General features: G+C 43.4%; 2 protein-coding genes across 2 annotated transcripts; both read right to left on the bottom strand.

Annotated features, from left to right (window-relative positions):
* Positions 1 to 5,754: 5,754 nt before the first annotated feature.
* Positions 5,755 to 12,926, bottom strand: nptxrb (neuronal pentraxin receptor b). Its single transcript, XM_070828051.1, has 5 exons — positions 12,192 to 12,926; positions 9,654 to 10,035; positions 8,620 to 8,861; positions 7,276 to 7,455; positions 5,755 to 6,000 (listed from the first exon to the last, which is right to left on the bottom strand). Exons 1-5 carry the CDS (start codon positions 12,924 to 12,926, stop codon positions 5,755 to 5,757), a joined length of 1,785 nt encoding a protein of 594 aa, XP_070684152.1.
* Positions 12,927 to 19,889: 6,963 nt separating this feature from the next.
* Positions 19,890 to 25,777, bottom strand: cbx6a (chromobox homolog 6a). Its single transcript, XM_070827809.1, has 5 exons — positions 25,603 to 25,777; positions 24,337 to 24,380; positions 24,078 to 24,143; positions 23,372 to 23,438; positions 19,890 to 22,768 (listed from the first exon to the last, which is right to left on the bottom strand). The coding sequence occupies exons 1-5, from the start codon at positions 25,669 to 25,671 to the stop codon at positions 21,473 to 21,475; spliced, it is 1,542 nt and encodes a 513-aa protein (XP_070683910.1). The 5' UTR covers positions 25,672 to 25,777; the 3' UTR covers positions 19,890 to 21,472.
* Positions 25,778 to 27,824: the final 2,047 nt, after the last annotated feature.

The raw sequence follows: 27,824 nt of genomic DNA on the forward strand, positions 1-27,824 counted from the left end.
TTTATGTGTTTTCACTCATTAATACAAGAGAAATTACAATGATTATAGCATCTAATACATGAGGATGTGTGCTCGTACCTTGAAATAATGAATCACCTGAAAATACAGAGAGAGAGAGTGACAGCGAGAGCATTAAATACCCAGGTGAGAGCCTCACAAAGGAAAGTGCCAGAGGGCTGGAAGGTAAGCTGAAGTAAGAACGTCAAAACAAAGCAGAAGGATGGAGGAAAGGAGGTGGGGGTGTTCTTGACAGAAGATGTAGTGAAAAGATGCCAAGTGGTGCCGAGATGTGGATAAAGGAGAGGAGGAAGGGGAGGAGGTGGTGTAAGGACCTTGAGGAAAGTTTTCGTCATGACAGGAGAATATTTTGTGGTAAATATGAGATGAAACAGGGTCCCTTAAAAAAAAAAAAAATGCTGTACATGTTGAAAAAAAAAATCAAAGAAAGCAGTTTAGGTAGTTGAAGGCAGGGATTTGGAGGGTGAAGCGGTTCAGGGTGAAGGTCTGCTCAACGGTGAAATTACAGAATAGTTATGTGGGCTGTGCAAAAGCTTCTTTGAAGAGCTCGCAGTGATGAGGCGATGCACTGCAGTGAGAATAAAAACTATTCCTAGTTTGTTTCTGCAGTCAGGGGGGAGGCTGACACACGCTGCGAGCGTCTGTGCTGCAGGGGATATGTGGGGGGGGGGGGTTGGAAAAGATTATGAAAAGGATGAAGATTTGCTGTAAAAATTAATATTTGAGTTGGTGTATTTGTGTCTGTGTGTGACAGAGGGGGGGGGATAGGGTGGCGGTGGGCGGTGGTGGGTCACACAAGGATTTCCATGACTCCTGCCTGCCTCGGAGAAATGTAATTAAGGTGTATGTATAATTCAACAGAAGAGGAAGCAGATTGCTGGGGAGGGCAGAGAAGACCCCATGTGACTCTGCTAACAGGCTGTGACAGTCATCAACCGAGAGATAGAATCAAAAAATAACAACAAAGAACGTATTCACTGAGTAGATGACTCACCGACTGATTACCTAATTGTTTTAGCGATAATGACTCACTGACTGATTGACTGATTCTGTAAGTGATCAATGGCAACAGGCAGCCAAATCAGGGTAGAACTGCACAATGTGAGTTCATTATCTTCGAGGCATTTCTTGTGCATTTGCCAAATTTGTTGCATCACAACTTGTTTACTCTTGTTAGTCGACTTTTTGAAAGAAAATGTTACACTACAGCCTGCACACACACACACACACACACACACCCACACACACACATGCACTGGCGTCTGGGTTAAAAATGTTTGTTGAGCCCTCAGGAGCCGAATCAGTGGTAAACAAGAGTAAGAGTCTACAGTCAGGCTAGCTGCTCTGTCAGGCTGCACTTTGAGCTAAATGCTGACATTGTACCGCTACAATATGGTGGTGGCTCAGAGGTAGCGTGGGTTGTCCCTCAATCGGAAGGGGTCAGCATGTTGAAGTGTCTTTGGGCAAGACACTGCACCCCAACGTGCTCCTTCAGCTTCACTGTGTGAAAGAACAGTCTCCTCCGACTTAGATTCCTCCTGTATGAATGATGTGTGAATGGGTGAATGAGGATATGATGTAAAAGCGCTTTGTGTAGTTGAAATGACTCGAACCATTTACCATTTACAATATCAAATCAACAGACATGATAAGGGTCCTTCATTACTGGTCAGTTGTCTTGGAGAAAACTGTTGGCTTCATCTTGATCAAACATTAGTTCATACTAATGACTGAATAAACACTCATATTCTGATTATGGCATATTAATGACTAGATAAACACTCATCATGAAACATCTGTAAGTATTATTTATTAAGAGTTCCACTTTCAAAAACTCATGCGGGTGTTGTTTGATCACAGTTGATTGACAGCAACCAAGCAACTCGCAAACTGTCATCAGATTTTGATTCAAATGTCGCTAAACCAGGACGGGTGCATAAGTGTCTGACACCAACCTTCTTCCAACATGTTACCACCCACTTCACACCGGCAGGAAGGAGCCCAGAAAAAAAGAAATCCAAAAATCTGCCATGTGAAGTATCCAAAACAGTTCATGCAGGAACACTTATACTTAGAGAAAATACAATTTCCAGGCCTGTAATGTCTTTATGATTTAAGTTTATATTGTGCTGAGATGGTGCATGATCCTAACTTAATTAGTTGAAACTGTTTATTTGAAGATAAAAGGATACAGAGGCACATGGGTGAGGTGGTGATGGTGGTTCAGCCTCAATAAAGAACCAAACCTCTTATTACCACAGCACCCTGATTCAGTCAAACTGTGATAGAGGAGAGAAGAGGGAAACTACATATTAAAAATGTTGATCCTTTGATGAGCAATAACTCTCACAATAAATAAAACAACCCCTAGAATATATCTGTGTCTGTAATTTGTTGGATCACTTGATCAGAAAACATGCCCACACTGAATAGACTACGGCAAAGAAGCAAGCGGTGCAAGAAGAAAAGAGGAGAGGAGACTTTTTTGATGAATTTTATCAAACGCATAATTAGGTAACGAGTCACTTTCCTTTTCAAATAAAGAGTGCAGAAATTTAAGTGCATTTTGAGAGTAATAAGTACAGTGACGGAGTTACTGGCTGCAGCACTGCTCATTTGTTACAGCAGAAGTCATGGCGGTGTGATTTCTGCAAGTGGTGATAAAAATACCAGGACTTTAATCATATTTCTCTGGTCATAAGACAGAGACTGTGTACCCAAAGGAAAAGACAGGAAATTGAGCTCAAGTGAGACAAATAATATTGCGAAATGTTAGCAGTGGGAGGTTACACGTCAGATCACAGTTCAGCTGAGCTGAACGCAGAGAAACGCGCATGTGGGCAGATCAGCAGTCACGAATCAACACGGTCTTACTTAAAACTATGAGTAATCTATTATGTCTACATCAAAGATCAGACTTTCTGTGGTGACTCTGCTGAATAATTGCCTTTCCATCTCCAACACACACACTAACACACACACACACACACACTAACACACACACACACACACATCGAGGGGAAATCCAACTGACAGCAAAGATGCAGCTAATCTAATTTGAATACAGCTAAATGAGATTAGGTTACATACCTGTCTGTGTGTGTCATGAGGGCTTAGTGTATCCCTGCAGTTGCTTAGTTGAGGTGTAATCCAGATGATCTGACAGGTGTAAAGAGATCTGCCATAATAATCTGAGCTCACACACACACACACACACACATTTCTTTCATGTGATTTTTTGAGGCCAAGGATGTTGTCATAGCTATTTTATTTTTTTATTTTTTATCCACCTATTTCACAATATCATAGAAGATCCATGGAGATGCAAAAAAGGACAAGCGCAACACTGCCACAGCCTTCAACAACCAAAAGCAAAAGAGAGAGAGAGAGAAAGAGAGAGAGAGAAGGAGGAGAAGAGAGAGACGACAAGAAGAAGACATAAAAACATTTCACTATTATTTTGGGCATGAAAGCCCAGGCAGGCACTTTACAACTGGGTGTCAAATCCTACGAGGGGCTGATGTCTTGAGGTAATAAGTGAACAGAAGCACTGAATGTATTTTAACTACAGTTCATTTTACTGCACAGTGTTGACTGGATACATGTTTAGTGCGGTTGTCCAAAGTGGGAATCAAACCCTCACTGCTGACAGTGGGTACATTATTCTTCTCAAATCCAGAGATTAAGCACAAAGATACCTTCTTGATATTGTAAAAATAAATTAACTGAGAAACGTGATTATCCCCTGACTGAAAAGCAAAGCACCAAACTGATCTATGATCCTGGAGGACAGATTATCACAGTTTATGGTAATACATGTTGCCCACCAGACAGTAGCTAACTAATACATGGTGTGATGGCTTGTCTGATGTAACCATCTGTACTTCGGCCTTCACAAAACAGACAACTTTGAAAATTACTGAAATGTTTTGTGCACTACTTTGGTGATCTAGATGTCATGAGATGTTTTGAAACTGCGGCTACTTTGAGGTTCTCTAATTCTGCTGTTAGGTCCCATTCATGTCATGAGGAAGGTTGACTAATTTCTTACAATTAAATTCAATACAATTTAGATTAATGGCCAACAGGTAACAATGACTAGAGATGTCTGATTTGTCTATTTGCACCCATGTAATAGCCAGACGATCACTATTCGGCTAGTTACCCCCAGCCTGATGACGTAGCATGGAATAGCCACATTGGCTATTCCATCCTGGGTGCAAATAGCATCTGCCTTAAAGATCCAATATAACAGACTTTGCTACAAATAATATGCACCTGGAAATCAAAGTAACAAGGACTGCCTGCACCAGAACAAGGCCATCACTCACGCTAACCGTCAATAATCCTAATTTAATGCTATTTTGATCATGCTAACTGTTTTGACAGTCACATAACCAATACTACGCTCCTTTAGATGAACGAGCTTTCGAGCGCTAACCGAGGAAAAAACTTCAACCCCACATGGCATAAACAAAGCATTTGGTGTATTGTAGAAAACTTAAGTTACTAGCAAGGTTTTAAGTAAAAAAACAAATGGCCACAATAGAATCAATCCAATTCCTACATTCCCCTTAATGTCAAGTATTCTGTGAGGATCTGATTTACAGGAGACATCTGTGTGCTTCGGAGGGTGGGACAGTTTGGGGACACCGACACAGTAATTTACATAGTTTGAGTTTGTTTCTTTAGTGACAGGTAATGTGACTTTGCTCATGCAAATACATTTAGTTTCCATCTGGTTTACATTCAAGGATACAACACAATTTCACCAAACTCACACAGCTTTGTCACAGTTTCCGTGTGAGAATAGTGCTGCTTAGATAGATGGTAAGTGTTTATTTCAGAGCTCAGCTGACAGCACTCCTTTGTCACGATTGTAAAGACAAATGCTGCAACGTAACTTTGCAGGACTGTGAGTGTTGTGAGAGGCTACAGCACAGGAGAGGGAACAGACTGGCACAGAGCAACATTAGCAGAGATACATTACACAATATACATTTATAAGACCACTGCTTTACCAAATCATGGTATTTCAATGTAGAAAACTTAAAAGTACACAGACATTACTCAACAGGAGCATACACAGTTAAAACTGAACAAAACTCAGCTTGTTTCTCTTTGAGTTTTGAAGTCAATATAACCATGACAGAATCTCAAAATTCAGCATTTAACACAACCAAATGGACACAAGATGTGGAGAGACAGAACTCTGTGTCTCTTAGTTGTAAAAATTAAGAAACCCTTAGATATGGCATCATTAAAGGTTCATTCCACGGCTGTATTCAAACCAATCAACGCCCTCTGCCTGAATAACCATGTATGGTTAACTGGCCAAACAGATTAATACCTAAAACAGAGGGTGTCACATCTAACCAGAGCCAAAAATTAATCTGTTATGGAATACTTCCATCAGAGCCCTGTTCATGCCAGAAGTTGATCCACCCACGCAGCCTTCTCTAAGGTGATTCTGTGACTAAACTCACTGTAATTCACTGCAGAAGTAAACACATGAGCATGGACACCAACACTAAAAACAAAACTGATACACCGCACTTAGCTTAATATGGAGCTCAACAGCTCCATCACATATTTCAGTCCACCGGCAAGCTTCCCATCTCCAACAAATATACTGTAGACCCCCGTGTGTTATATATCGTTATACATCTCGTTAATCATCTCCTAAATCAACCTCTCAGACACGACAGCCCTTGGCTGCCCACTCCCAGTCACCCCTCACTGTTTCGGGCTGGAGGGGTTGGATCTTTGGGCAGCGTGACACGGGTCCAGGGACTCCTTTGTGGCACCTCCGTAGACATCTACGTCGTGGTCGGTCCAGGGTGCGATGTTGCCCAGCGCTGAGGAGCTGCAGTCAGCCAGGGCCGCCACCTCTGCCGGCTTCAACACCCGATCCCACAGGTTGAACTGGGAGAGCTCCCCGACCAGGGCCTGGGAGGCATCAAAATGACCGCCCAGTGTATCCTTGGAGAGAAGAGTTTTGAACGTCAGATTGTGAACATGAAAAGCCAAGAGACCAATTTTTGCTGGGATTATGTTGGGATTAACACCTACTACCACTTGTTCACCACAGGAACTATTTCAGGGACTCAACAACTTTTCCTTCTGAATGATTTTTGTATGAATGTAGACTTCAAATTGTCTCGTTTTGATGAACACTAACAATTAATACCTCTAATCCCCAAAATGACTCCTCTCCTCAGGCAGCTGGTGAACAGTGAATACTACTGTGGTCATCTCTCCTGGTTATATAAGAATGAAAATGCAGTAAAATAATGTGATGATTCTCCCCACTGTTGGATTAAAAATGTTTATCCCTCTTCAGAGCACCCTTCTGACGGGGATGTCCTGGGATTTTCCCCCATACAATCTGGTCAACACTTTCACACAACAGCAATTCGTCATTCATCCCCAACAGAGATTAATAAAGCACTTGCTCTCCCTCTAAAAAATATCCATTAAATCAAGTCTTGTTGCATCATTGCATCATCTTGCAGAACTGGATTGGACTCAGAGCTCTCTGCTTTGTATCTTTTATGCAAGGACGATGGGCTGCAGAATGAGCTTTGGGTTGTTCTTTTGACATCAGAGAGGAGGGATAATAATGGTTACGTAATGTGGGTGTCTCGCTAATGAAGGAGGGAGGCAGGCCAGCGTGAGATCAACACAATTAGGTTTCTTTCTGTGCATGTATGAAAAGCTAATGCTGCTCCCTAAAAATACTGCTCCCTATCTATCTATCTATCTATCTATCTATCTATCTATCTATCTATCTATCTATCTATCTATCTATCTATCTATCTATCTATCTATCTATCTATTTATCTATCTATCTATCTATCTATCTATCCATGCTTCCATCGTTGATCCATACCCCTATCCACCAATCTGTCCATCCATTCTTCCATCCAGACATTCATCCATCTTTTTAACCAACCATCTATCAGTTGAAATTCTTGTTCATCCACCCACCCACCAATCTGTCCATTTATCCATCAGTCCGTCCATCCACCCACCAATCTGTCCATTTATCCATCAGTCTGTCCATCCATTCATCTACCCACCAATCTGTTCATCCACTCTTCCATCCTGACATGCATCTGTCTTTTTACCCAACCATCTAGACCTGCTCTTTATTGGAAAAACATCTTGAGATAACTATATGAACACTGATTGATTGATTGATTGATAATCTTGTCCATCCATCCATCCATCCATCCATCCATGTGTATATCTCACCTGCTCCTGTCCCAGTATTAGCACTCCTCCTGGTTTGATGGGATGCCAGGCAGCCAGCCCTTCTCCCCTCCCCTTCAACTTCCCCCCCTGGTAGGCCTTCCACACTCCGTCTCTCAGGGTCCAGCTCACACAGATGTGCTGCCACTCGTCCTGCGGTAGGGTAAGAGGCAGCTGCGCCACCTGCAGGTCAGAGGATACAGTCGCTGTGGTTACGACAACTTTTCTTTACGAAAAGTGACGAGCTGATTTCCACTGAGCTGACACGCTTGCATTATGATTAGAAGAGAGTGGGCAGAATGTGAACACACTGGTGGTTTATGTCAGCAAACTGGACATTTCCAACCTGCCCTCGTTCTACCACACTTGCAACCCCCCACTCCCGTCTGCCATGGGAACGAGAAGCGTAGGCACTATAAAAGCTGAGCATTAATGCATTATATAAAACAACAGCTGCAAAAAGCTTGCCTCTGTGCCGTCTCCCCTCAATAACACATGTTTGCCGTGGGCCGCAGCAACTACAAATGTGAAAAGATAAACAGTGAACACGGGCTTGCACTCGGCGCCATTCAATCCAAGGTTATCACTAAATACATCTGATCATAGATCCAAAGCAACATTGTCATTTACTGACACATTCATGCTGCAGTTAGTCACTGCTTTTGATGTTCTGTCTCTTTGTGATTTTCTTTATCTCTGTCTTTTTGTTGTCTTAAATATTTAATGTGTTGTTCAATGGGTGCCATCTGTTTTCGCTCTACCTTTTCTGTAGCGAGGGAAGAAATGTTTTTTACCCACGATAAAATGGATGGCAGGGGTTATTTGGGGATCCCCAAACCTAGAATAAACTTTAATTAAAAATAGACTGAAACAATATTTGAATGCTTTACTATTTGTTCTCTTTGACTCTGACGTAATGTGCCAATGAACATGTTTTCATCACTCATTTTATTGTGGAAAAATACATGTTCAACATTTTTCATACAATAATATGGTAAAAATATTGTTTGTGTCCTCACACAGACAGGCCTGACTGGTCTATGAGCTCTTGTTTTCTACCACAGCGGTTCTCAGAAGGAATAAGATGTTTCCTTAATTGTTTCTGGCTTAAACAACGGGAACACTGGAGCGAGGGTCCCTTTAAATTAGCTCATCGGTTAAGCAAGTGCTTCCACTGTAAAGGGATGCTGTGACAGATTGTATTCACATCCATGGTCAAATAAATGTCTCTTGACCTGCACAAGAAGACTGCCAGGCTTCCTATAAGCACAGAAAATGTATCTTCTAATCACTTTAGGTGTGGTTCAAATCCTCGGGTATGTAAAATGATATGATACAAAACTCTACCTTGTCATTGATGAGCAGCTCCACGGGGTTGTGGACTCCCTGTAGCAGCACCAGCTCATTAGGCTGCCCCGGGACTGAGTAGGAGAAGGGTGTGCCGATGCCCCCTTCTTTGGCCTTCAGCCACACACAGGCAGTGAAGGCATACATCTCCGTTATCTCTTTTCTCACCAGGCCATACATGTAGTTGGTTCTCATGGGGAAGGAGAGGACAAAGCCGTCAGGGAACGACGGCTCCGTCAGCGCTGTGGAGACACAGATGAGGGAGATAAAGAGGACGAGTAAGACAGAGGGAGAAAATGGAGATGCACTAATGGGCAATTTATACGAATATGATTCTATTCGCACTTGTCCCTGCCATACAGCCTTACAGTTAATGATCAGCGTGTCTGACTCGAGGCCACACAGCAGCTCGTAAGGCAGAGACGATGTAGAGACAGTCGGGGAGGTTGGGAGAATGAAAGAGCTAAATAGAGAATAGAGAAGTGCTTTTTCTTTCCTTTTTAACCTTCCTCTTTTCACCTCATGAACTCTCCATCTCCCCTCCAAACTTCCACCTCTATTATCAAACATCTTGCTCCTTTGTACAGTCTCTTCCCGCTCTCTGCTTCTACTAGAGAAAAGCTGACATTCAGAAAAACAGGACTGCCAACTATAAAGTAAGTAAAGTAAAAGTAAAGATCTTTCATATGAATTATTATGATTATGGAAATCTAATGGTTACGAATAAAAGCAGCAAATGATTTAAGGCCATTTCTTTTTCGTTTCATTTTCTTTTTTGCTGTAATTGTTTTATTTTCAGCCCCTTTTTCACATTTCACATTCATTAATCGTGTTATTTTAATCTACACTTTATTCTCGACTGCTGTGATGGCCCAGTTCACCCGCAGTGCTTATTAAAGTTTCATTTTAGCTTTCATGTACGCCAGCTTGGTAATGCTTTTGTTTGCCTCTTGCCTTTGTGAGCATCAGTTCATCCATACATCCCTTCCTTCATCACTCTCCTCCACTTCCTCCTCTTTCTCCCCCAGACTCACTGTGTTCCAGCTCGGTGACGCGGTGGCTGACGGTGTCGATGCCCTGGTTGATCTTCTCGTGTTGGCCCTGCGTCTCCTTCCTCATGGCCTGACGCTCCTTCTCCAGCATCTTTATCTTCCTCTCCAGCTCCCCCTCCAGGTCCTCCACCCTCCAGGTGCCCTTTCCGCGCCCAGGGGAGGCCTTAGATGGGGGCTTGTGGGCAGGCGAAGCGGGGGAAGCAGGACGGCGACCCCCTGGGGCAGGCGCTGCAGGTGGGGAGGAAGCACTGCCTGTTGGCGGAGCAGGAGCCTTGCCGGTGTTGCCAGCCGGGCTGCCGCCACTGCTGCTGCTCCCACCCACGGGTGTGTCGGTGAGGTTCAAGGCAGCGGGGCCTATCTCTGCCTGAGAGACAACAAAGGTGAAGTAGGTGTTCAATGATTCAATACTCACAAATAGACATCAATAAATAGAGAGAGCAGAGATTAAGAGTTTTGTTTTTTAATTAAATATCTCAACAAATTTAGAGGAATGTTTATAAAATGTAATACATGTATTCACATCGCCCTCAGGATGAATTGCAATCATTTTGGTGATCCCCTGACTTCTCCTCTAGTGTCACCAACAGCTCAAAAACTAATGATATTCCCAAAATCCTCACTCTCTACTCTGTTCACTGGTAAACAGTAAATTATGGAGCGCTAAACTAACACGGCGATCAGTGATTGTATCTGCTAAACACCAGCATGCTAACATTATCATAGTGGGCACGTTTGCACGCTGGTGTTTGCATCATTTAGTTCAAAGCATCGACTGATTTTTAGGAGTAGTAGCCGTTGGCGTATCTTCTGTTTTTCTCTAATCAAATTAATCATTTTTCAGAAAATCAGCTCACTCATGACGCTGCTGGAAGGCCACACAATGTGCAATATTATATATTACTTGGCCTTTTTATTACTTCTTATGCGTGTTTCTGTTATATTTCCTGGTCGCTTACTGAGCATCCTGTGTGTTTGATTCCTGGGAACTGCATTTACGAACTGCATTTCCTGTGTGCACTCAAAGCACGTGTGCTCTTATAATGTCGCTCTAATGAAAGCTCGGCTTTTCAAATCAATATTTGCATTGAACCTAAGCATGCAGATGTTTCCTTTGTCAAGATTTAATGAAGAGCAACAGGCTGCTTCAACATCTCGGGCTCTTCCTTCCTAAGTGTGTGTCGACCGGGTGTCTGCGATCAATGACTGTACTGATCAATTTGCCAAAGCATTGTCTGTTGGAGAGAAGGTGACTGTCTTGATTGACTATTGATGTGTGTGGGTGGAGCTGGGTCAATGTAATGTGTGAAAGTCCACATACTGTATCCTGAAGGCAAAGCATAAAAGTCTATGTTCAATCACTATTATATATAGCATCTTCAATATATATAGCACTTGATTATTATATGCACTGTTCATCCAATGACAGAGAGAAAGGCAAGGAAACATTCATCAGTGCTTACTCAACTTATTTGTGAATTGTGTGGATCTCCACTCCTGGCAGGAGCATGAGTAAGAATGCAGCTAGGGGTGTTGCACTGATGATAGTAGTAGCACAGCAGCGGTATTAGTATGCATAGCAGAAGTTGGGAAAAAAAAAAAAAAAGCGGTGTTGGTGTAGCAGCAGTAAGGAGAGAGATGCTGCTGCTAGTGTGGATGAGGCAGCTGCCAGGGTGATATATAATATCAAGAGAGTTGCTGAGGCAGGACTGGATCTGGACATCCAGGATATAAATTCACACTGACGGAGACAACCTTGTAACTGACTGTGCTTGGAGAGGGCTGGCAGTGATGCAGCAGTGTGTGTGTGTGTGTGTGTGTGTGTGTGGATATAAGCCTGCCTATGTCTTAATCTCAGCTCACACATACACACACACACACACACTGGGAACCTGACCACCACCCCCTCGGCACCGCCACCACCACCCTCTTTCCTGTCCAGCCAGCTTCATCTTTTATTTATGTCTCTATCCTGCTGTCAGATGCGGAGGTAGAGGGTAGAGGCGGCCGGGGGGGGGTTGCAGAGGGATGTGAGTGCCAGCAGGTGGAAAGATTTCCCATGGGTCCGTGGGGAGCGTGTGCAAGAGATGAGGAGCGCCTGTGTCACCGGTGGGTTGTCAGAGGAGAAGTGAGGTGAAGATAAAAGAGAGAGAGGAGGAGGAAGAGGAGGAGGGAGGGTGCTGTGAGGAAGACCAGGGCACCTAAGATGATGAACATAACCAGCACTGCACAGCTGGCCTTTATTATAGATTATAATAACGACATGTTTCTGATCTGACTGCTTTAATCTGGGTAAACTAAATAAGACACTCTGAGGTCTGACACGGCTCCTCTCAGTGGATGTCAGTTGTGGGACAACAGGCTGTTTAATGGACCATTCAGATCTAGTCAGTGGACAACAGAGACTCATGTGGCTAATTCATGATGTGGGCTTCAGCCCAAATCTCCTGCTGTCAAACAAAACCCAAACAGGAGGATAAATAGCGAGAACAACAGGTTTTGCCAAAGTTTGTCCAGTCTTACCTCGAGTTTCTCAATGCGGTCCTTCAGGTCCATGATGGCCCTGGCCAGCTCCTCCACAGCCCGAGCCGTTTGCAGCTGCGCCGCGGCGGAGGAGCTCACTTCGTCCCCGGCCATGACCCGGCGGTTTCCGCTCCACACACCGATGCTCCGCTCCGGGACGTTCCTCTCGTCCTCCAGGCCGCTCTCACACTCGCTCAGCTTCCCCGTCAGCTCCCGGATGGTCCTGTGGTCCATGAGGATCTGGTCGTTCTGCTGCAGGACCGTCTGCCGGAGCTCCTCCGCGGTGGTCCGGAGGTACGTCCAGTCTTCATCCCCGGTTCCGAGCAGCGGTTCGTCCGCCTGCTGCTCCTGCTCCCGCCGCTGCCTCAGATCTTTGGTCTTGCATTCTCCGACCGGGACAGGCGTGCAGATCAGCCGGCTGAAGCTGAACTGTTTCGCGGACCCCCCGCCTGTCTCCTCCCCGAGGTTGAGCTCGTTCAGAGTGGGAACCTCCAAGCCGATGCCGCCGAGCCCGTTCCCTCCACCGTAGGACTCGGCGCCGTGCAGGGCGCCCAGCGGCCCGGCATGTGCCACCGATCCGGGCTCCAGAGGCTGCAGCAGCGTCTCAGACGTCAGGGTGCCGTTGTCGCTGAGAGGCGCGGCGCGTTTCCGGGGATAAACACTGGCGATGATGCAGATGACCGCGCCGAGGAAGGCCAGAGTGCCCGCTCCCACGAGCACCACCACAAACTTCATTGTGACTGTGGAGAGCGATGAGAAGAATTAAGGTTCAGAGAAAAAGGACGACATGCACGCAGCTGGAAACCGAAAGATGTCTCCCTCCCGGAGGCTGTAAGCGGCTACAGAGCGCAGCCTCACTCCGTACAGCAGCGTGTGGGGAGACTGCATTACCCGAAAATAATCACGATCCAGTTCTGAACTGAACTCAGCCTGACACCTCAGATTATCTGTCAGTGGTTTCATGTGAAAATGTGCCACTTACGTACGGAGGATGTTTGCCAGAGGCGCTGCTGTTTTCCTCTCGCCGCCTCCTGTGTGTGATATTGATGGCACCGCGCTGTCTGGACCAGAGATGCTCCCTCTCCGCCTCGGTGTTGCTAAGCTGCTCTCCTGCGTGCGTTACCATGGGGACCGTGAGGAGAGGAGGAGCGAGGCTGTGGGCATGCGTCAGTCAGAGCAGAGGTGAACCTCCAGCAGCAGCGTGAACAAACAAGGCAGTGATGGATCGATGTGTGTGTGTGTGTGTGTGTGTGTGTGTGTGTGTGTGTGTGTGTGTGTGTGTGTTTGTGTGTTTGTGTGTTTGTGTGTGTGTGTGTGTGTGTGTGTGTGTGTGTGTGTGTGTGTGTGTGTGTGTGTGTGTGTGTGCTCTGAGGACCAAAACATGTATTTTTACCTGCAGAGTGAGGACATTTTTGAGAGATGAGGACATTGTGGCCGGTCTTCACAAATCCAAAGGACCATTTGAGGGTTCAGACTTGGTTTTAAGATGCAGGTTAGATTTGGTCTATGTTAAGGTAAGGCTGAGGGTGATAGTAAGGCATTTCGTTGTGCTGGTTAAGGTTTGGGTAAGGGGCTTATGTCAATGAGTGTCTCGCAGAATGTGTGTGTGTGTGTGTGTGTGTGTGTTTCTATACTTGCTAGGACCACTTACAGTATAAACATCGACCTTCAGAGGACCAGTGGTCCTCAAGGGAACTTGAGCCAGGTCCTAATGAGGGAAATGTCATTCCAGAGGTCCTGATTAGGGGTCAAGGTGTGTGTGGGTGTGTGTGTGTGTGCTAAGAGGGTTAAGACAAAAAGGGACAGTTATTGTGTGAATGTGTGTGTCTGGCATGATTTTTGATAGGTTTGACGTGATTTTGTAATTTAAAAAAAAGGCATTTTGACTCTAGTTTGAGTTTGGAGATACTTCTAATTGAATGATTCTTCATAACACTTTATCACAGCAAGGTAGATGCAAAATCTTTTCATTCAAACCAGTTTAAGAAGACCAGGCTGCACAAATATATAGTGCACATCCTCATTTATGTACAGGCCACATGCGCACAACAATGCAATGGCATAATTCAACATACTTGAAGTAGTCTGACCTTGTCAGGCGTACAATATGTACAGCATGCATGAATCCACAGAGGTGACAATAACAATGAAGGAAGGAAGAGGAGGTACTGTTCAACAGAAGACAAAATACTAAAAGCCAGGACTTTTAAACACTAAGGTTTTTTGACTGAGTAGGAGGAAGAACTCCCTGAGAGGCGGTGCAAACTAAAACTACTCGACGCCAACAGAAGTGATCCGACCCTGACACATTAGTCCTCTGCGGCCTTATTCAACAAATAAATATTCTCACTCAAACGCCTCACAGCCTGGATAAAGCACATTTAAAAAGTTTGCTCTTGATTTAAGTCCAAATCAAATGGATACTTGCAATGCATGATGGATCTTCTCTCCGCAGGGTGGCTCACTGCGGCTGGGAAAAGGCGCATCACAGTGGCAATCAGGGGAGGGAATGTGCTAATTAACACGGCATTAAAGGAAAACTCCGTCCACCACGTGACCTCATGTGAATCTTTGATATTGAGGCTCATTTGCTTCAGGAGTTCGTTTTGTGATGAAAAGCCAAAATTCACTTTGTTAGTGAACACACTTTAAATTAATCTGCCTATGCTGCACCTCCCACAATACATGTCAACAGAGGGTCAAACAGAGCACAGTATTTCTGATTGAACAAGTTTACAGCCATGCTACATGCACAGCGGCACAGCCGCTACAGTCGGCATGCTGTTGGGGATAACACATGATGTTCGTTAGCGTGTTAGCTTCTTATATTTGATCATTAGGACTGAACACTTAGTACAGCCGAGGCTGATTGAGAATATTTGTTTTTCAGGTGTTTTTGATCTTGAAGCAACGTACTGGATGAATAATAATTTTACTTTGACTTGGCACTGGTGGAAAAGTACGTTACCGCTCATCGTGTCTAGAGGAGGGACATGAATGCCTGTGCAGAATTTCTTATCAATCCATCCGATAGTTAAGATATTTCAACACTGCAATCTGTAGAGGTATAAAAGGTGAGCGTTTGTTGAGACACAGCCGTTGGTGGAGACCTTTTCTTCTATCTTCTCTGATTAAGTTTCTCTTGCATGACTTCTGATTTTCAATAGAAGTCTATAGGGAAGCTGGTGCTCTTTGAGTTTGAAGAACTGATCCTTTACAAAGCTTTTTTTTTTTTTTACTTAACACAACCTAACCTTGTGACACAAGGTTCAGTACTTCAGTATCTAAACAACTTCACATGGGTATTTACAGAAAAACTTCTTTCACCTTTCTTCCTTAACTTATTTCCCCTACAAGGTCTGCAAGGAGATTGTTCTACTTGGAATTTGTTGTTATTTTAACACTTCTGTTTTTATGTGGATTCAACTAATAAGATAAAGTATAATGTCTGGTGAATCAACCGAGGTGCAGATTTTGTTTTAGTGCCAAACTAACCTGTTTTCAGTCTTAATTTTAAAATAATCTAACCAGCTGCTTTCAGTAGCATCATATTTATCACTCACTTAAGAGCGGTATCAACCTTCTCATCTTACTCTCAGTAAGAACTGTTCCTCTGAAATGTTAAGATCTGAATGTAAAAGCTCTGAATGGCCCACAGCAGCGGTGGTCTTCATCCTCAAGGAACAAATAGCACATGAAAATATCCAGAATGCCTGGTTTGAAATGAAGCTTAAGTATCCAGTCAGAGGCTCAAACACCAGTCCAGTCAGGCTTCCCTGCAGAGACCAGTAGCCTAGATTGTGGATTAATCTCCAGAGGTGGCTGATGTTGCACGCACACGCACACACAGATGTGGGCCACTCGTTTCAAAGTGCCCTGACTATTTTAACTCCATCTGGCTCATGAGCCCAGCGTTATCCTGCCAGCGAGGGAATAGGCGAGAAATAGAAAAAGAGGGAGTACAGAAATAAGTGACGAGGAACCAGAGCATCATCGCTTCATGTCAGTCTCTGTGACTGCTTTTTACATCCATTACAACAGTGTGACGAGAAGGAAAAGAAACAAAAACACTGCCTGTGGAAAAGAAAGTTGTTTGAACTTGATGTATGTATTCATCTAGGCATAAATAATACACCGAGAGATGAATACCCCGGTTTAAAATCATCCCAGCCTTCGCAATCCCCATGAAAGAGACATCTAATCTGCTCTGTGAACATGAACGCACCAGTGGCTCAACAGCGCCTCTCTGTGGGGCATTTTGGAAGTACAGCTTGAATATTAGTGTCAGTACCAGGAAAAATATAACTAAGCCTGTTTAGTTTAGTTCTTCTCAGTCTAAGTTTGGACTCAATGTGCTGTTTATATATGTACCTTGAACATCATCTGCTCTCAGATTCGGGCTTTAAAGCTGCACTAATTAACCTTTTCACCTGACTCTACATTTCCCTTCAGCCAAAGGGAGAATTTCAACCTATTTTTCTTTCTTTAATTCAGCCGTCTTATCGACCTCATTTCCAACCACAGCTGCAGCTTTTCTCAGTGAAAAAGTTCTGATAAACCTTCTGCACGTCACCAGCTCAGCACCGACAGCAGCTGGTGAACACGGTGGAGCATTAAGCAGCTAAAGAGCCAGGTATTTATCTCAGGAGCCGGTGGAGACCAAAATGGAGGGTGAATATTCGATTTACATTCACGAGGCGGCCTGAACGTTACTCTTAATGGATGCTAATGTTGCTGTGCGTCTACTCAGCGTGGAAATAGGAGATTGTTTGCCAAAAACCAATAAATCAATAAAATTGTTTTGAAGTCAGCATCCGTGTCAAATTGTTGATGTCGTTAGTATGAAGCTGTGTAATAAGCAGGATAATGTACGGTGAGTGGTGGTAATTATTAAGGAGGATTTAATACAGCTCTCAAAAATTGATTTGTACAACTTAAGAGCTTAACACATTATTTAAAACCGTTTCATATACATTCTAATTTTCACTCAATCTTTATAAGAGAAATCACAACGACTTTGATTCCCGTAGCTGTTAATTCAGTATCGCACACTTTTGCTGATGAGGTCATCACGCAAGAACATTAATTCCTTTAACCTGCCCCCCCCCCATCAAAACCACATCCAACGTCAACACACAGGCACAAACATATGAGACAAGAGCTGAAGAAAAAAATACATTAAAGCAAAGCTTTTTAAACAGCTTTTAATTAAAAGCCTTGTACAAGAAACACACACAGAAAGCAACAACAGTAACAGGTAACATGACACTGAATACATAATCTGTACAATAAGGGTTTGCAAAACATGCTTCAGAAGTTCAGATACATTACAATGTCATCATTATCCTCCATCTCCTCCTCATTACCATCAACACAATGTACATAATTCATATTAGCATTAAACCAGACAAAACTGCAGTCTTGACACATTAAAAAAAAAAATAATCAGAGTTTGCCTTCTGATCAAACCCATATTGGACTATTAAAAATAGCATTCAAATAAACAGCATCACATTATGCATATTTCAAAAACAAGTATTAAAGTACAGTACAAAGGGAACAAAAAGGCTTAAAAAGCACAATTTTTTTTAACTCATTAAGCATCTTTATCCATACATTTAAACAAGGATCCTTCCTTTTTTCCAAATTAGTGCCAAGTACAAATCTAGCACTTCAAATTACAACACATATAAATGTAAAACAATTCAAAAAGGGAAAAGAGGCTTAAAAAAAGTCAAATAATAAAATCAAGAGCCCTATTTGGTTGAAAGATAGGCCACTAAGTTGAGTTGTGCTACCCATATGAGAAAGGAAAAAGAAGAAAAACATTGCTATCAACTGCTGGAAACATCGCCTAGCAGCCTAATACCTTACACATCTACCAACTGCAAGAGTCACTTCTATCCACCACTTAAAGATATTAAAGATATAGTAGATGGAAAAATCTATTCCAAATCACGATATATCCATTTGGAGAAGAAAACAATCCTTTAGTTCATTTGTTTCTGGAGAATATACAGGACTCGGTCTGTGTTTTCACTTCGTCAAATATGGGGTTTAAGTTGAGTGCCGTCCTTTTTACCTCAATTTGTATTTGAACATTTCATTTTTTTCTTCATATAATGGATGTGTCATTTTGGAATAAATCCTTCCATGTGTAACCTATGAGAGTATTGAAAGAGTACTGACAACAACTAGAACCATCCAGTACATGACAGGAGAGGAGGCCTGTGTTAACGAAGACATGGAGAACGCTGTGTTTGCAACTTTGAAAAAATGAGACACTAGAAGCCTATCAAAGTTATTACTGTTTGCAATATTGTCATCTTGACCTTACCACCAAAGGCATGGCTGGTAAGGAAGTATTCTTTTTTTTTTTTCTTTTCTTCTTTAAAGTATGCAAGAGCGGAGTAGGACGAGGTAAACGTCGCCTGGCGTGCAACTGGGGTTGAACAGAGCAGCTATAAGGCAACACATGCGGAAGATTTTTTTTAATATTGTAACACACAGGTACACCAGAGTGAGAGCCAAGGTCCAGGAAGGTCTAGAAAGAGCAGACTGCACCAGCAAATAATTCATAGTTTGTGTAGAAAAGGGCCAGGTTTCTTTTAAAGTACTTCAGGTGCCCTTGAAGGTAAAAAAAAACAAAAAAAAAAACTTTCAGGCATTTTGCTGGAAGCAACCTGCAGAGAATCACGATCAACCGTGGTGGACAGTGGGTCACCCCCTCTGAGTGTGTCCTGTTTTTCTAACCAGACACTGAAAAACAACACACCTGATGTGTTTGGAGAAAACAACAGCGGCAACATCTTTTGCTCTCTGGTCAGAAAACACGTCGTGAGTTTGGGATTTTTGCCTTGGTGACAGGTAAGAGCAGTAAGGCAGGAAACAGAACACCTGGTCAACTGATCAGCAAAAGTAATGCGTCTGATTGATAACAACCTGGACAAGTGGCAGGAGAAGTACAAAGCAGATAAATTTATCAGGCACAGACAAATTATCATTTGTATTGAGGCAATTTCCCACTGGAAAAAAACTGAGCAGCAAGAGAGCATGTTTTCCATGTTTGAGCCTGGTATGTCAATGCACCCTTGGGTCTAATTCCTAATGGTTCCTCTGCATGTGCTCAAGATCACCGTGTAACTACGGGTAAGGAATGACAGTTACCAGGTCAAAGGTCCGGGTCTAAAGCCAGGACATGGTGCTTTGCACACAGACACTTCAGCAGAAAGAATGCGACCAAAACAGGAGCCTAAAACTCAGTAGTTTGGGACGTTCTAACTGAAGCACAATGCAAAGTGCTAGTTAAAGTGGAACTGAATTTCACTTAGATTTCAAACACACCCCAGTTTGTTAAAGGGTGGGCCACGATTGGCTCGTGGCAAACTTGCAACACAACAAACAAATAAGGACAATGCTGTCTTGTGGCAAGCAGCATTGCTACAGACAGTGGCTGATCTTCAACAGGCAAAACAGCGTGTTATTTCAAATGCGAGCTCATGACAATCAACAGCAGTGCGACTTGCGGTCTTCACTGCATTTTAGCCAGTTTTGACACAACATGTACACAGAGGATCTTATTTTGGACAGAGTTAGGTCGACCGCATCGGTCAAACCATCAACAGGAGTGGAACGGTAACCGCCGTCACCCACAAGTTTGCTACAAAAACACCAGCAGGGATACGGAAACCTGTCGTACGTTTGCTGCTGAAATTATTTGTTCATTATACAGAAAATGGTCTCTACTACACATGATGTAAAGTCAAGAGAAAAGCTCAAGCTGTGTCTACGTAGTTCAGAACATGACATATATGGAAAGTTTGAGAAAGGGATCTTTCTAGTTAGTTTCACAGATACTAAAACCTCCATGGTCTAACAATGGGGGCACAGTATCCCATTACCACGCCTTAGTTAGTGGATAAGTTGGCTGAAAACAACCTTTGTACTCAAATTCCTGGCACTATTTTGGCCTGGTTTGGTTTCTCTAGCCCTATGGGTAGCCGGAAGAGACTGAACTACGCTACATGAACCTTTATTGAAACTAAAGAACACTAATGAAGCAATTTTAGCTAAATGACTGACTGGCAACAGCCACAAGAACAAAGCAGGGGGTAAAATCAGTTTGCGCTACCTGCCAAAGTGGAAGGTCATCAGACAAACTTATCACTATTGATTTCTACACGCCAAAACTGCCTGGATACATGTCCCACAGACTACAAACAGCTGCCAAGTTGCTCAAAGGTTCAACAAACTGCTTTTCTAGCTGCATTTAGTTGATGGCTTCAACATGAACTGTGTTCACCTCATGGACCATCTAGACCATGACAAGTTGAGAAGTTCAACAGTTCAAATTAGGCCTGAAGAAAACATTTTACAACAAACTGTAGGCCAGTTTAGAGTCTTGGTGGACGCCACGGAGTTAAAGAAAGTGGTGGGTGTGTGAGAAATAAAGGCAAGCAGGGAAAGACGGCAAGGACAGCAATAACTTAAAACTATTGTTTTTGTATATTCTTTTGCAGCTTTTAAGGTTGTGCGTGCATATAAATACTTACTCATACTGTATGTATATGCATGTGCGTTCAAGAGAGCAAGAGGAAAAGGCCTTGAAAAACTGATGAACTACATAAAATAGGTCATTTTTCGATGCAGTCAAGTGCATTGCATTTACCTCGCTGTATTGATGCAATATATGAGAGTCCAACTGTGTTAAGTGCAAGAACACATCACCTCATTTGTCATTAACAAGCTGGACCTCCAATGACGGGGGGGGCGGGAAATTGGCATAACACCTGAAGGCTGTCAATATCAGCCATCGCAGCAGCGCCTGAATCAAAAGAGCATTTGGTCCTTTCACGTACACCAAGTGTGCTTGACAAACACTCGCCCCACACACCAGATGGGTGAGGGTTTCACTTTTTGGACTTGGACTTTTTTCAAGTAAGTGAAAGAAAACAAATACCATTTCCATCCAAGTCTGCTTCAAAGAGTCACTGCTGTGCAAGTGGACAAAATATGGCAATTTAAGTGACGAGAAGGGCATATTAGCTGCCCCTTTTTGGAAATTATACACTTCTCTTTTTTAAAAAAAATATCTTTTTACTTCTTGTTTTTACTATTCAATGGCTGGGCGGTCTTAAGTGACATTACATTTCATCAATCGTTACACAAATATGGACACACCTTTAAGTAAAAGGTATTAGGGGGCTGAAGTGGCAACACTGGCATGAAATATAATTTTTTTTTTATCATCAATGGCAATTGGCCTCATCTCATCTGATCTCCTATGGCTTGGTTGGAGAGGGGTCGTCAGAGGTGGTGTTGGGGGGAGGGGAGGAGGCGTCTTCGGGGCTCGCGGAGGGCGAGGCGGGGCAGGAGGCGGGGGAGGGGAACTCTTTTATGGTGACGGTGACGAGGTTGGTGGTGACGTCGGTGACCACCACATCCTTGCAGCTCGGTGCCATTTCAGGGTGCCAGTCGGGGTCTCCCTCTGCAGGCACCCGCTTAGATGGGGGTTCGGCGGGACCAGAGCTCTGGTCTCCCGGGGTGACGGAGGCGGGGGCGGCGGCCAGCTGGCGCTTAGCCCTGCGTTGGCGAGGATTTTTCCTGCCTCCCTCTGAGGGCACCGAACGGTCCTGTGCACCATCCTCTTCCTCGTCTTCCAAGGAAGAAGAAGGTGAGGAAGGCAGGAAGGAAGATGCTGACACCATGGGGTCTGCAACTGAGGACGGTGCTGGAGCAGGGGGTTTGGCGCTGTGGCCCTTCTGGGTCTCTGTGTGAGATTTACTGGACTTGGGACACTCACTGGAAGGTGAGGCTCCTGAGGCGGACTGGGACTGAGCAGCTAAGGTGTCGGTGGGAGATTTTCCTTCAGAGCTGCTGGAGCTGGAAGGAGAAGGAGGTGACCGGTACTGGGAGGAAGTGGACCGGGTGTCCTTGGCCCCTGTGCTGGACCCTGGGTGGGAGGGAAAAGGCACAGTGCCTCCACATTGTAGCCCAAATGGCGTCCCGTACATCGGGAACCCCAGCATCTTCAGAGGAGGCTGGAAAGGTCTATAGGGTGCCTCTCCTTTCTTCCCAATGATGCGATTGCGGGAGGGGATGTTTTGGCGTCCTGCTGTGATATTCCTGCTGCTGGCAGCCGCGCCGCCCCTACCGTGCTTGTCAATGACCTTCAGGTTGAGGATGATCCGACCTCTCTTGACCTCCCGGGGTTTGACTCTACGGTTGAGGATGCGGACGGTCTCGGAGAAAGGGGAGACGTGCAGGCGGGAGGGGAAGCCACTGGAGTTGGAGAAGGTGGGCCCCATGGGGTCTGAGCGGGGCAGCGGGCGCCTGGACATGCGGTGGCAACGGTGAATGTCTTTCTTCAGCTTGTGGGTGGCTGCAAGGGAATTGAGTTTAGGAGTGGGCGCCATGCTTGAGGAAGAGGAGGACGACGAGGCTAACTGATGAGGTGCAGTGGAGGCGGAGGCGGAGGCGGAAGGGGTTGCACGGCTGGAAGTGGACGAGGAGGAGCGCGATTTAGTCTGGCGGGTGTTTGAGGCTCGGCTGCTGGTCTCTCCTCTCTGAGCACGAGCCTGAGGGAGATTATAAAGAATTCAGAAACATTTGTGCAGGGGTGTGAGCTTTATTTTTGTTGAGAACCTGCCTCCTTCACCACCATTTGCACTGACAAATTGAAGGCGTGGGTCACACAGCACCCACTTTGTTTCCCATGTGAGCCTAAAAAAGTTTTAGACATCCAAGCAATAACTATAGTCTATCATGTAGTTGGACACTTTTCCTGGTTATGTGATCAAAATATGAACAGCAATATATGTCGGTGGTTGGTTGTCAACAAAATGAAATGTCATTGCTTTTCTAAATGGTTCAAATCTGACAGCACACTTTCCTGTAAAGTGCTGCTACTTGAACAATGGTGCCTGTTTGAGGAGACTGAACAAATTATGGCAACAGTTACCAGTAGGTAGGTTTTAAAAGGAAGAACTTTGGCTTAAATTTTAAAATAATTTTAAAATATGAGCTCATTGTGCATCACTGGAAGTTTTTACGCTGTACATGACTGACTTTTCAATCACTGCTGATGTGTTTCAGTGTCTTTTAAAACACTACTTGACCTTGAGAGGCTCATCTTCTTGCTTAAACATTAAAATAAACATTAAAAAAAAACAAAAAAGTACCTTCATGACAAAGTTTTTGGGTTTGGGCCCCCGTTTCTTCGGCCCATGCAATTCCCTTTGTCGTTCCCTATTAAAAAAAAGGAAATGACAGTAACGACAATACAAATCAGAAAAGTAGAGACAGACTAAAAAAAGAACACCACAACGAGAGCAAGTATAACGAATCAAAAGAGAAGACAGTGATGAAAGCTGTGGGTGGGTGAAAGTAGAGCAGTTGAGTCGGGCAGAGAGAACATTTGAAGTCATGCTTGAACACAGACAGATTCCCTGTCTTTACACGTCCATTGCAGTTTCTATTTTGATGCGTTTCTCTTAATTTTGCCTGTTTTATAGAGTCCATTTTAGTTTACTGTACTGCTACTTTCTGTGAGCTGCACAAGGCTTTCAAGTGGCTTGGCAGCAGACATAAAGGACTTCAGCTGAGATGGATGTTTAACAATCAGGAGGATGAGAAGAGAAGAGGAGGAGGGATGTAAAGACACTAACAGACAAGATAAAAGCAGAAACGGGCGTGAGCACTTACTGTAACATACATGGGAGTTAACAGAAAGTCAGGACATACTGTATACCAACGAGTAAAAGTAAGACTAGAAACTGAAATAAACAAAAATATTTCAAAAACTAAGCATAGCAGACACTGACAGAGTCTAAGCACAGAGAAAACTGTGCAAAATGAGTATATTTCTAAAGCACCGACTTTACTCACTTTTGCTCGAAGCCCAGTATCAGCCTATCATCCAGAATATTCTCCTCTGGCTCCCATGTGCTGTGCCTACACAAGGATGGCGCAACATGAAGAAAACACACAACAAAGGAGGCTTTGTACCACCAAAGGGGATTTAATTCACATTTTCTTCTGTTTAATTTGAGGCAATCAAAAACAGCATACACAGACTCACAAAGTCTCATTTTAAAGATGCTTACAATTATCAGTCTAATAAGTCAAAGTTCAGAATAGCACTTACTTCATTGCCCATCCTTTCCATTTTACCAGGTATTCAAGCCTTCCCTGGAAGAAAAAGACAGATGGTGGATTTAAAAAAAAAAAAAAAAAAACAAGCGCAAGAGATTTTAAAAAAAAAAAATCCCTTAAATCTGTAACACATTTGCAGCAGCATCCTTTTTGCTGAGCAGCCTTTAGTCTCATGTTAATCTACATTTGAGAGTTACCAGGAAACACAGCACAAAAACCTCTCATCCAACACAACAACATTTTATTCATTTAACCACAATTCAGCCCTAGTCTGGTAGATGTCATATTCAATCTTGATTATATTTCAAAGAAGGGAAAAAAAAAATTGTCTGGTAACAGGGGACGTTCTTCGCTCATGGAGCTCATCCTGGCTCTCAACATTTAAATCCCATATATTCACAACAATAATATGGACATCATACATTTTTAAGAGTTTTTCTACATCACACACAAACATTAGCAGCTTGTCTGCATCATCTTAAAAAAGGCTGAGTCTCTAATCTTAAACCTAAACATATTATTCCTGCTTTTGTGCAGCTGCTTGGATCACTTTCATCTCACAATAATGGGTACAACTTTGAAGTTGCAGCAGGCGATTGAGAAGTAGTTGGAGGCCTGGTGGGCCTGCTGGTTAACTGTGTATGTACCAGCCACTTAAGATGGAGCCCTACCATGATTTATAGGGTCTTTTCCAGCATACAAGCAACACCAGAGTGATAAAACACTGAGAAACTACTAGAAGTCAGCCACGGCTGGGAGACTCCTCTCCCATCAACAGTTGATGAGTGCAAGGACAAATGTTTTGGGAACCATCTTTCACAAGCTGCAGAGGAAAGCAGTGGTCTACAGCGGGCTTTAATGTGGGAGCTACAAACACCTTTTCCACGGGATTTAAAATGCACAACGACTGTGGCCGTATAGCTTTAGCTGCCATTAGCTGGCAGGGAAACCAGGCCCCTCCATTTCACAGCACAGCCCCGGTCCCCTCGGCTTGTTCTGCAGCTAGCCCCTTCTTTGTGTCGCTGTTTTTATTACCCTGCTAATGTCTGAATGTTCGAGCCGTGACTCGCTAGCTAGCTGCTAGCTAACGCTGGCTAGTAAAGTAAAGGCAACCGTTAGCCGCAAGGCCTCTATAGCATTGCATAGGGGCAAGAAGACAGCCCCGCGCCTATGGACTGGAGCCGTGCCGTGCCGTGCCGTGCTGGCCAACATCTGCGAGAAGTCAAAAACACGCGGGACGGCGGCGGCTGTAGCTCACCTTACGGACGCGGCGCTTCAGTATGGCTTCCGCGGCGAAAACGCGATCTCCCACAGCCGAGAGCTCCATCTTTCATGCCCGGACTGAGAGCTACCTGTCTCCGCTTTCCTCCCTCCAGACGTCAGGCTCTGCTGTGCGCTCGGGCCGACCGCTGCCAAAGTGTGTGAGAGGCAGCAGCAGACACACACACATGCACACACACACACACTCGCACACACCACTACTACCAGCAGGAGCGGCGGCGCGGACTGCCTGCTATCTGTCACGTGGCCGGGGTCAGCCCCCTCTGGTCGTCCTGGCAACGGTGAAGACACTCGTGAGGATGCAGAGAGCCGCGCGCCGCCTGGAGCTCTCATCACCTGTGTTTGGAAAGTCACAGAGACACGCAAAAACCTGCAGAAAACACAGGAAGACTCACCGTGTTTGCAGTAGTGTTGATGAAAATGACATTACTGCAATTATGCAAGAGTACAAGCAGCATCTACAAAAAAAAAATGGATAAAAGTAACTCCAAACATGTTCACCTGCCTCAAAAAAGCAGTTTACTGTCAGTAAAAACTATTCATTTCTTATTTTCAAGATCTCAAAGTCATTTTTTTTTGTCTTTTTGTAGTTCCTTATGCTCAAAGAAGATATACAAGCAATTACACTAAAAATAGAAAAAATGAAATATTAAATAAAACATTTACTATATGTATGTATGTGTATATATATATATATATATATATATATATATATATATATATATATATATATATATATATATATATATATATATATATATATATATATATATATATATATATCCTGAATACATCCTCCAGTCCAGAAAACAGTTTTGGTTAACATGCAATTGCTTTACCGCATACAGCCATATCCTCTGTACTTCATGTATATAATGGAAACTGTACATAGTCGTTCCATATTTATTCCAACATCTTTGCACTACTGTCATTTTCACATCCTTTGTCACAGTTTTTACATCTATACTTTTATAGATATTTACATTGTACATTGAGTTTAAATGTTTATTTTTAGTTAAATGTGTGTTTGCTTTGTTCAGCTCTGTTGTTCTTGTCTCTCTGTTTATGTGTAAGTACACGAGAGCAGTGGAAAAACCAAAGTCAGATTTGTTTCATGTGTTCACATACTTGGCCGGTAAAAGCTGATTCTGTTATAATAACACATACATAATTTATATTATACTTTTGTTCATTTATATTAGGCTGTATTTACTGATGCTTGCTTATGTGGGTATTCTTGAATCCTTAATTTTTAATTCCTTAAATCGTTGAGTCTCTCTTAATTAAAGAATTTGATCTTGACTTGCTCTTTTATGGAAAATGTCTTGAGATGATATTTGCTATGAATTGGCACTATATAGACAAAGACCAATTGATTGTTGTGCACTCTCTGCAGCATTGACAATGAAGTCATGCCCTCAGTGATTCCTCAAGATTTAAATAAAGGTTGAATGAAAGAATTTACTTGGTTACAGTCTATGGTTTCGCCCAATGGACTTTTTTCAGAGCACACATTTGACTTTTTATTGTAGGTAAAGCACAAGTTACTATCAAAGTTACTATTCAATTCGATTCAAGTCTCCTTCTAAGCCATATTCAGAGACAACTGGCCCATGGGCATGAATATGTAAACCTTCCCGCTAACTGTGTATAGTACTCAGCCCCACTAAAAGCATATTGTATTTATCACCTCACAGTATCTGTATAGATACTGTGAGGTGATAAATAAGCCAATATGTACAATACCAGATCCCTGAAACTGAAGCTGCTAATTTAAATGCAGATATCATTAATTCACTTATTTATTCCTATGATTTTCCTCCTGTGACATAAAATCTGAACATCTGTGATAGCTGCTCCAGACCAGATGAATCTGTGTTTGACAGCTTCAAAATCTTGACACTTTACTTTTTTCTGCAAATATTGGACAAAGCGAGTAATGGCATCTGCCCTTTATGTCCCTCAGAGTGGATATACATTGATGTTAAATGTTCCAATAGACATTAAAAAAGCAGCATAGGTAGCAGCTATATGATCCGTGTGGGACAAAGCTGTGAATTATGGCAAAAACGGTAAAATCCAGAGATTTATGAAGATAGTGACATTAAGAGACAGCTATATGACGCATGATTCATGAGGGTGAAAATTCAAGCTGGTGTTTGAAAAATAAAAGTTTTGAGTGTACTAAATAAACTACAT

Source organism: Pempheris klunzingeri, chromosome 3 (genome assembly GCF_042242105.1).
Source record: "Pempheris klunzingeri isolate RE-2024b chromosome 3, fPemKlu1.hap1, whole genome shotgun sequence".
In the NCBI taxonomy this organism is placed as follows: domain Eukaryota; kingdom Metazoa; phylum Chordata; class Actinopteri; order Acropomatiformes; family Pempheridae; genus Pempheris; species Pempheris klunzingeri.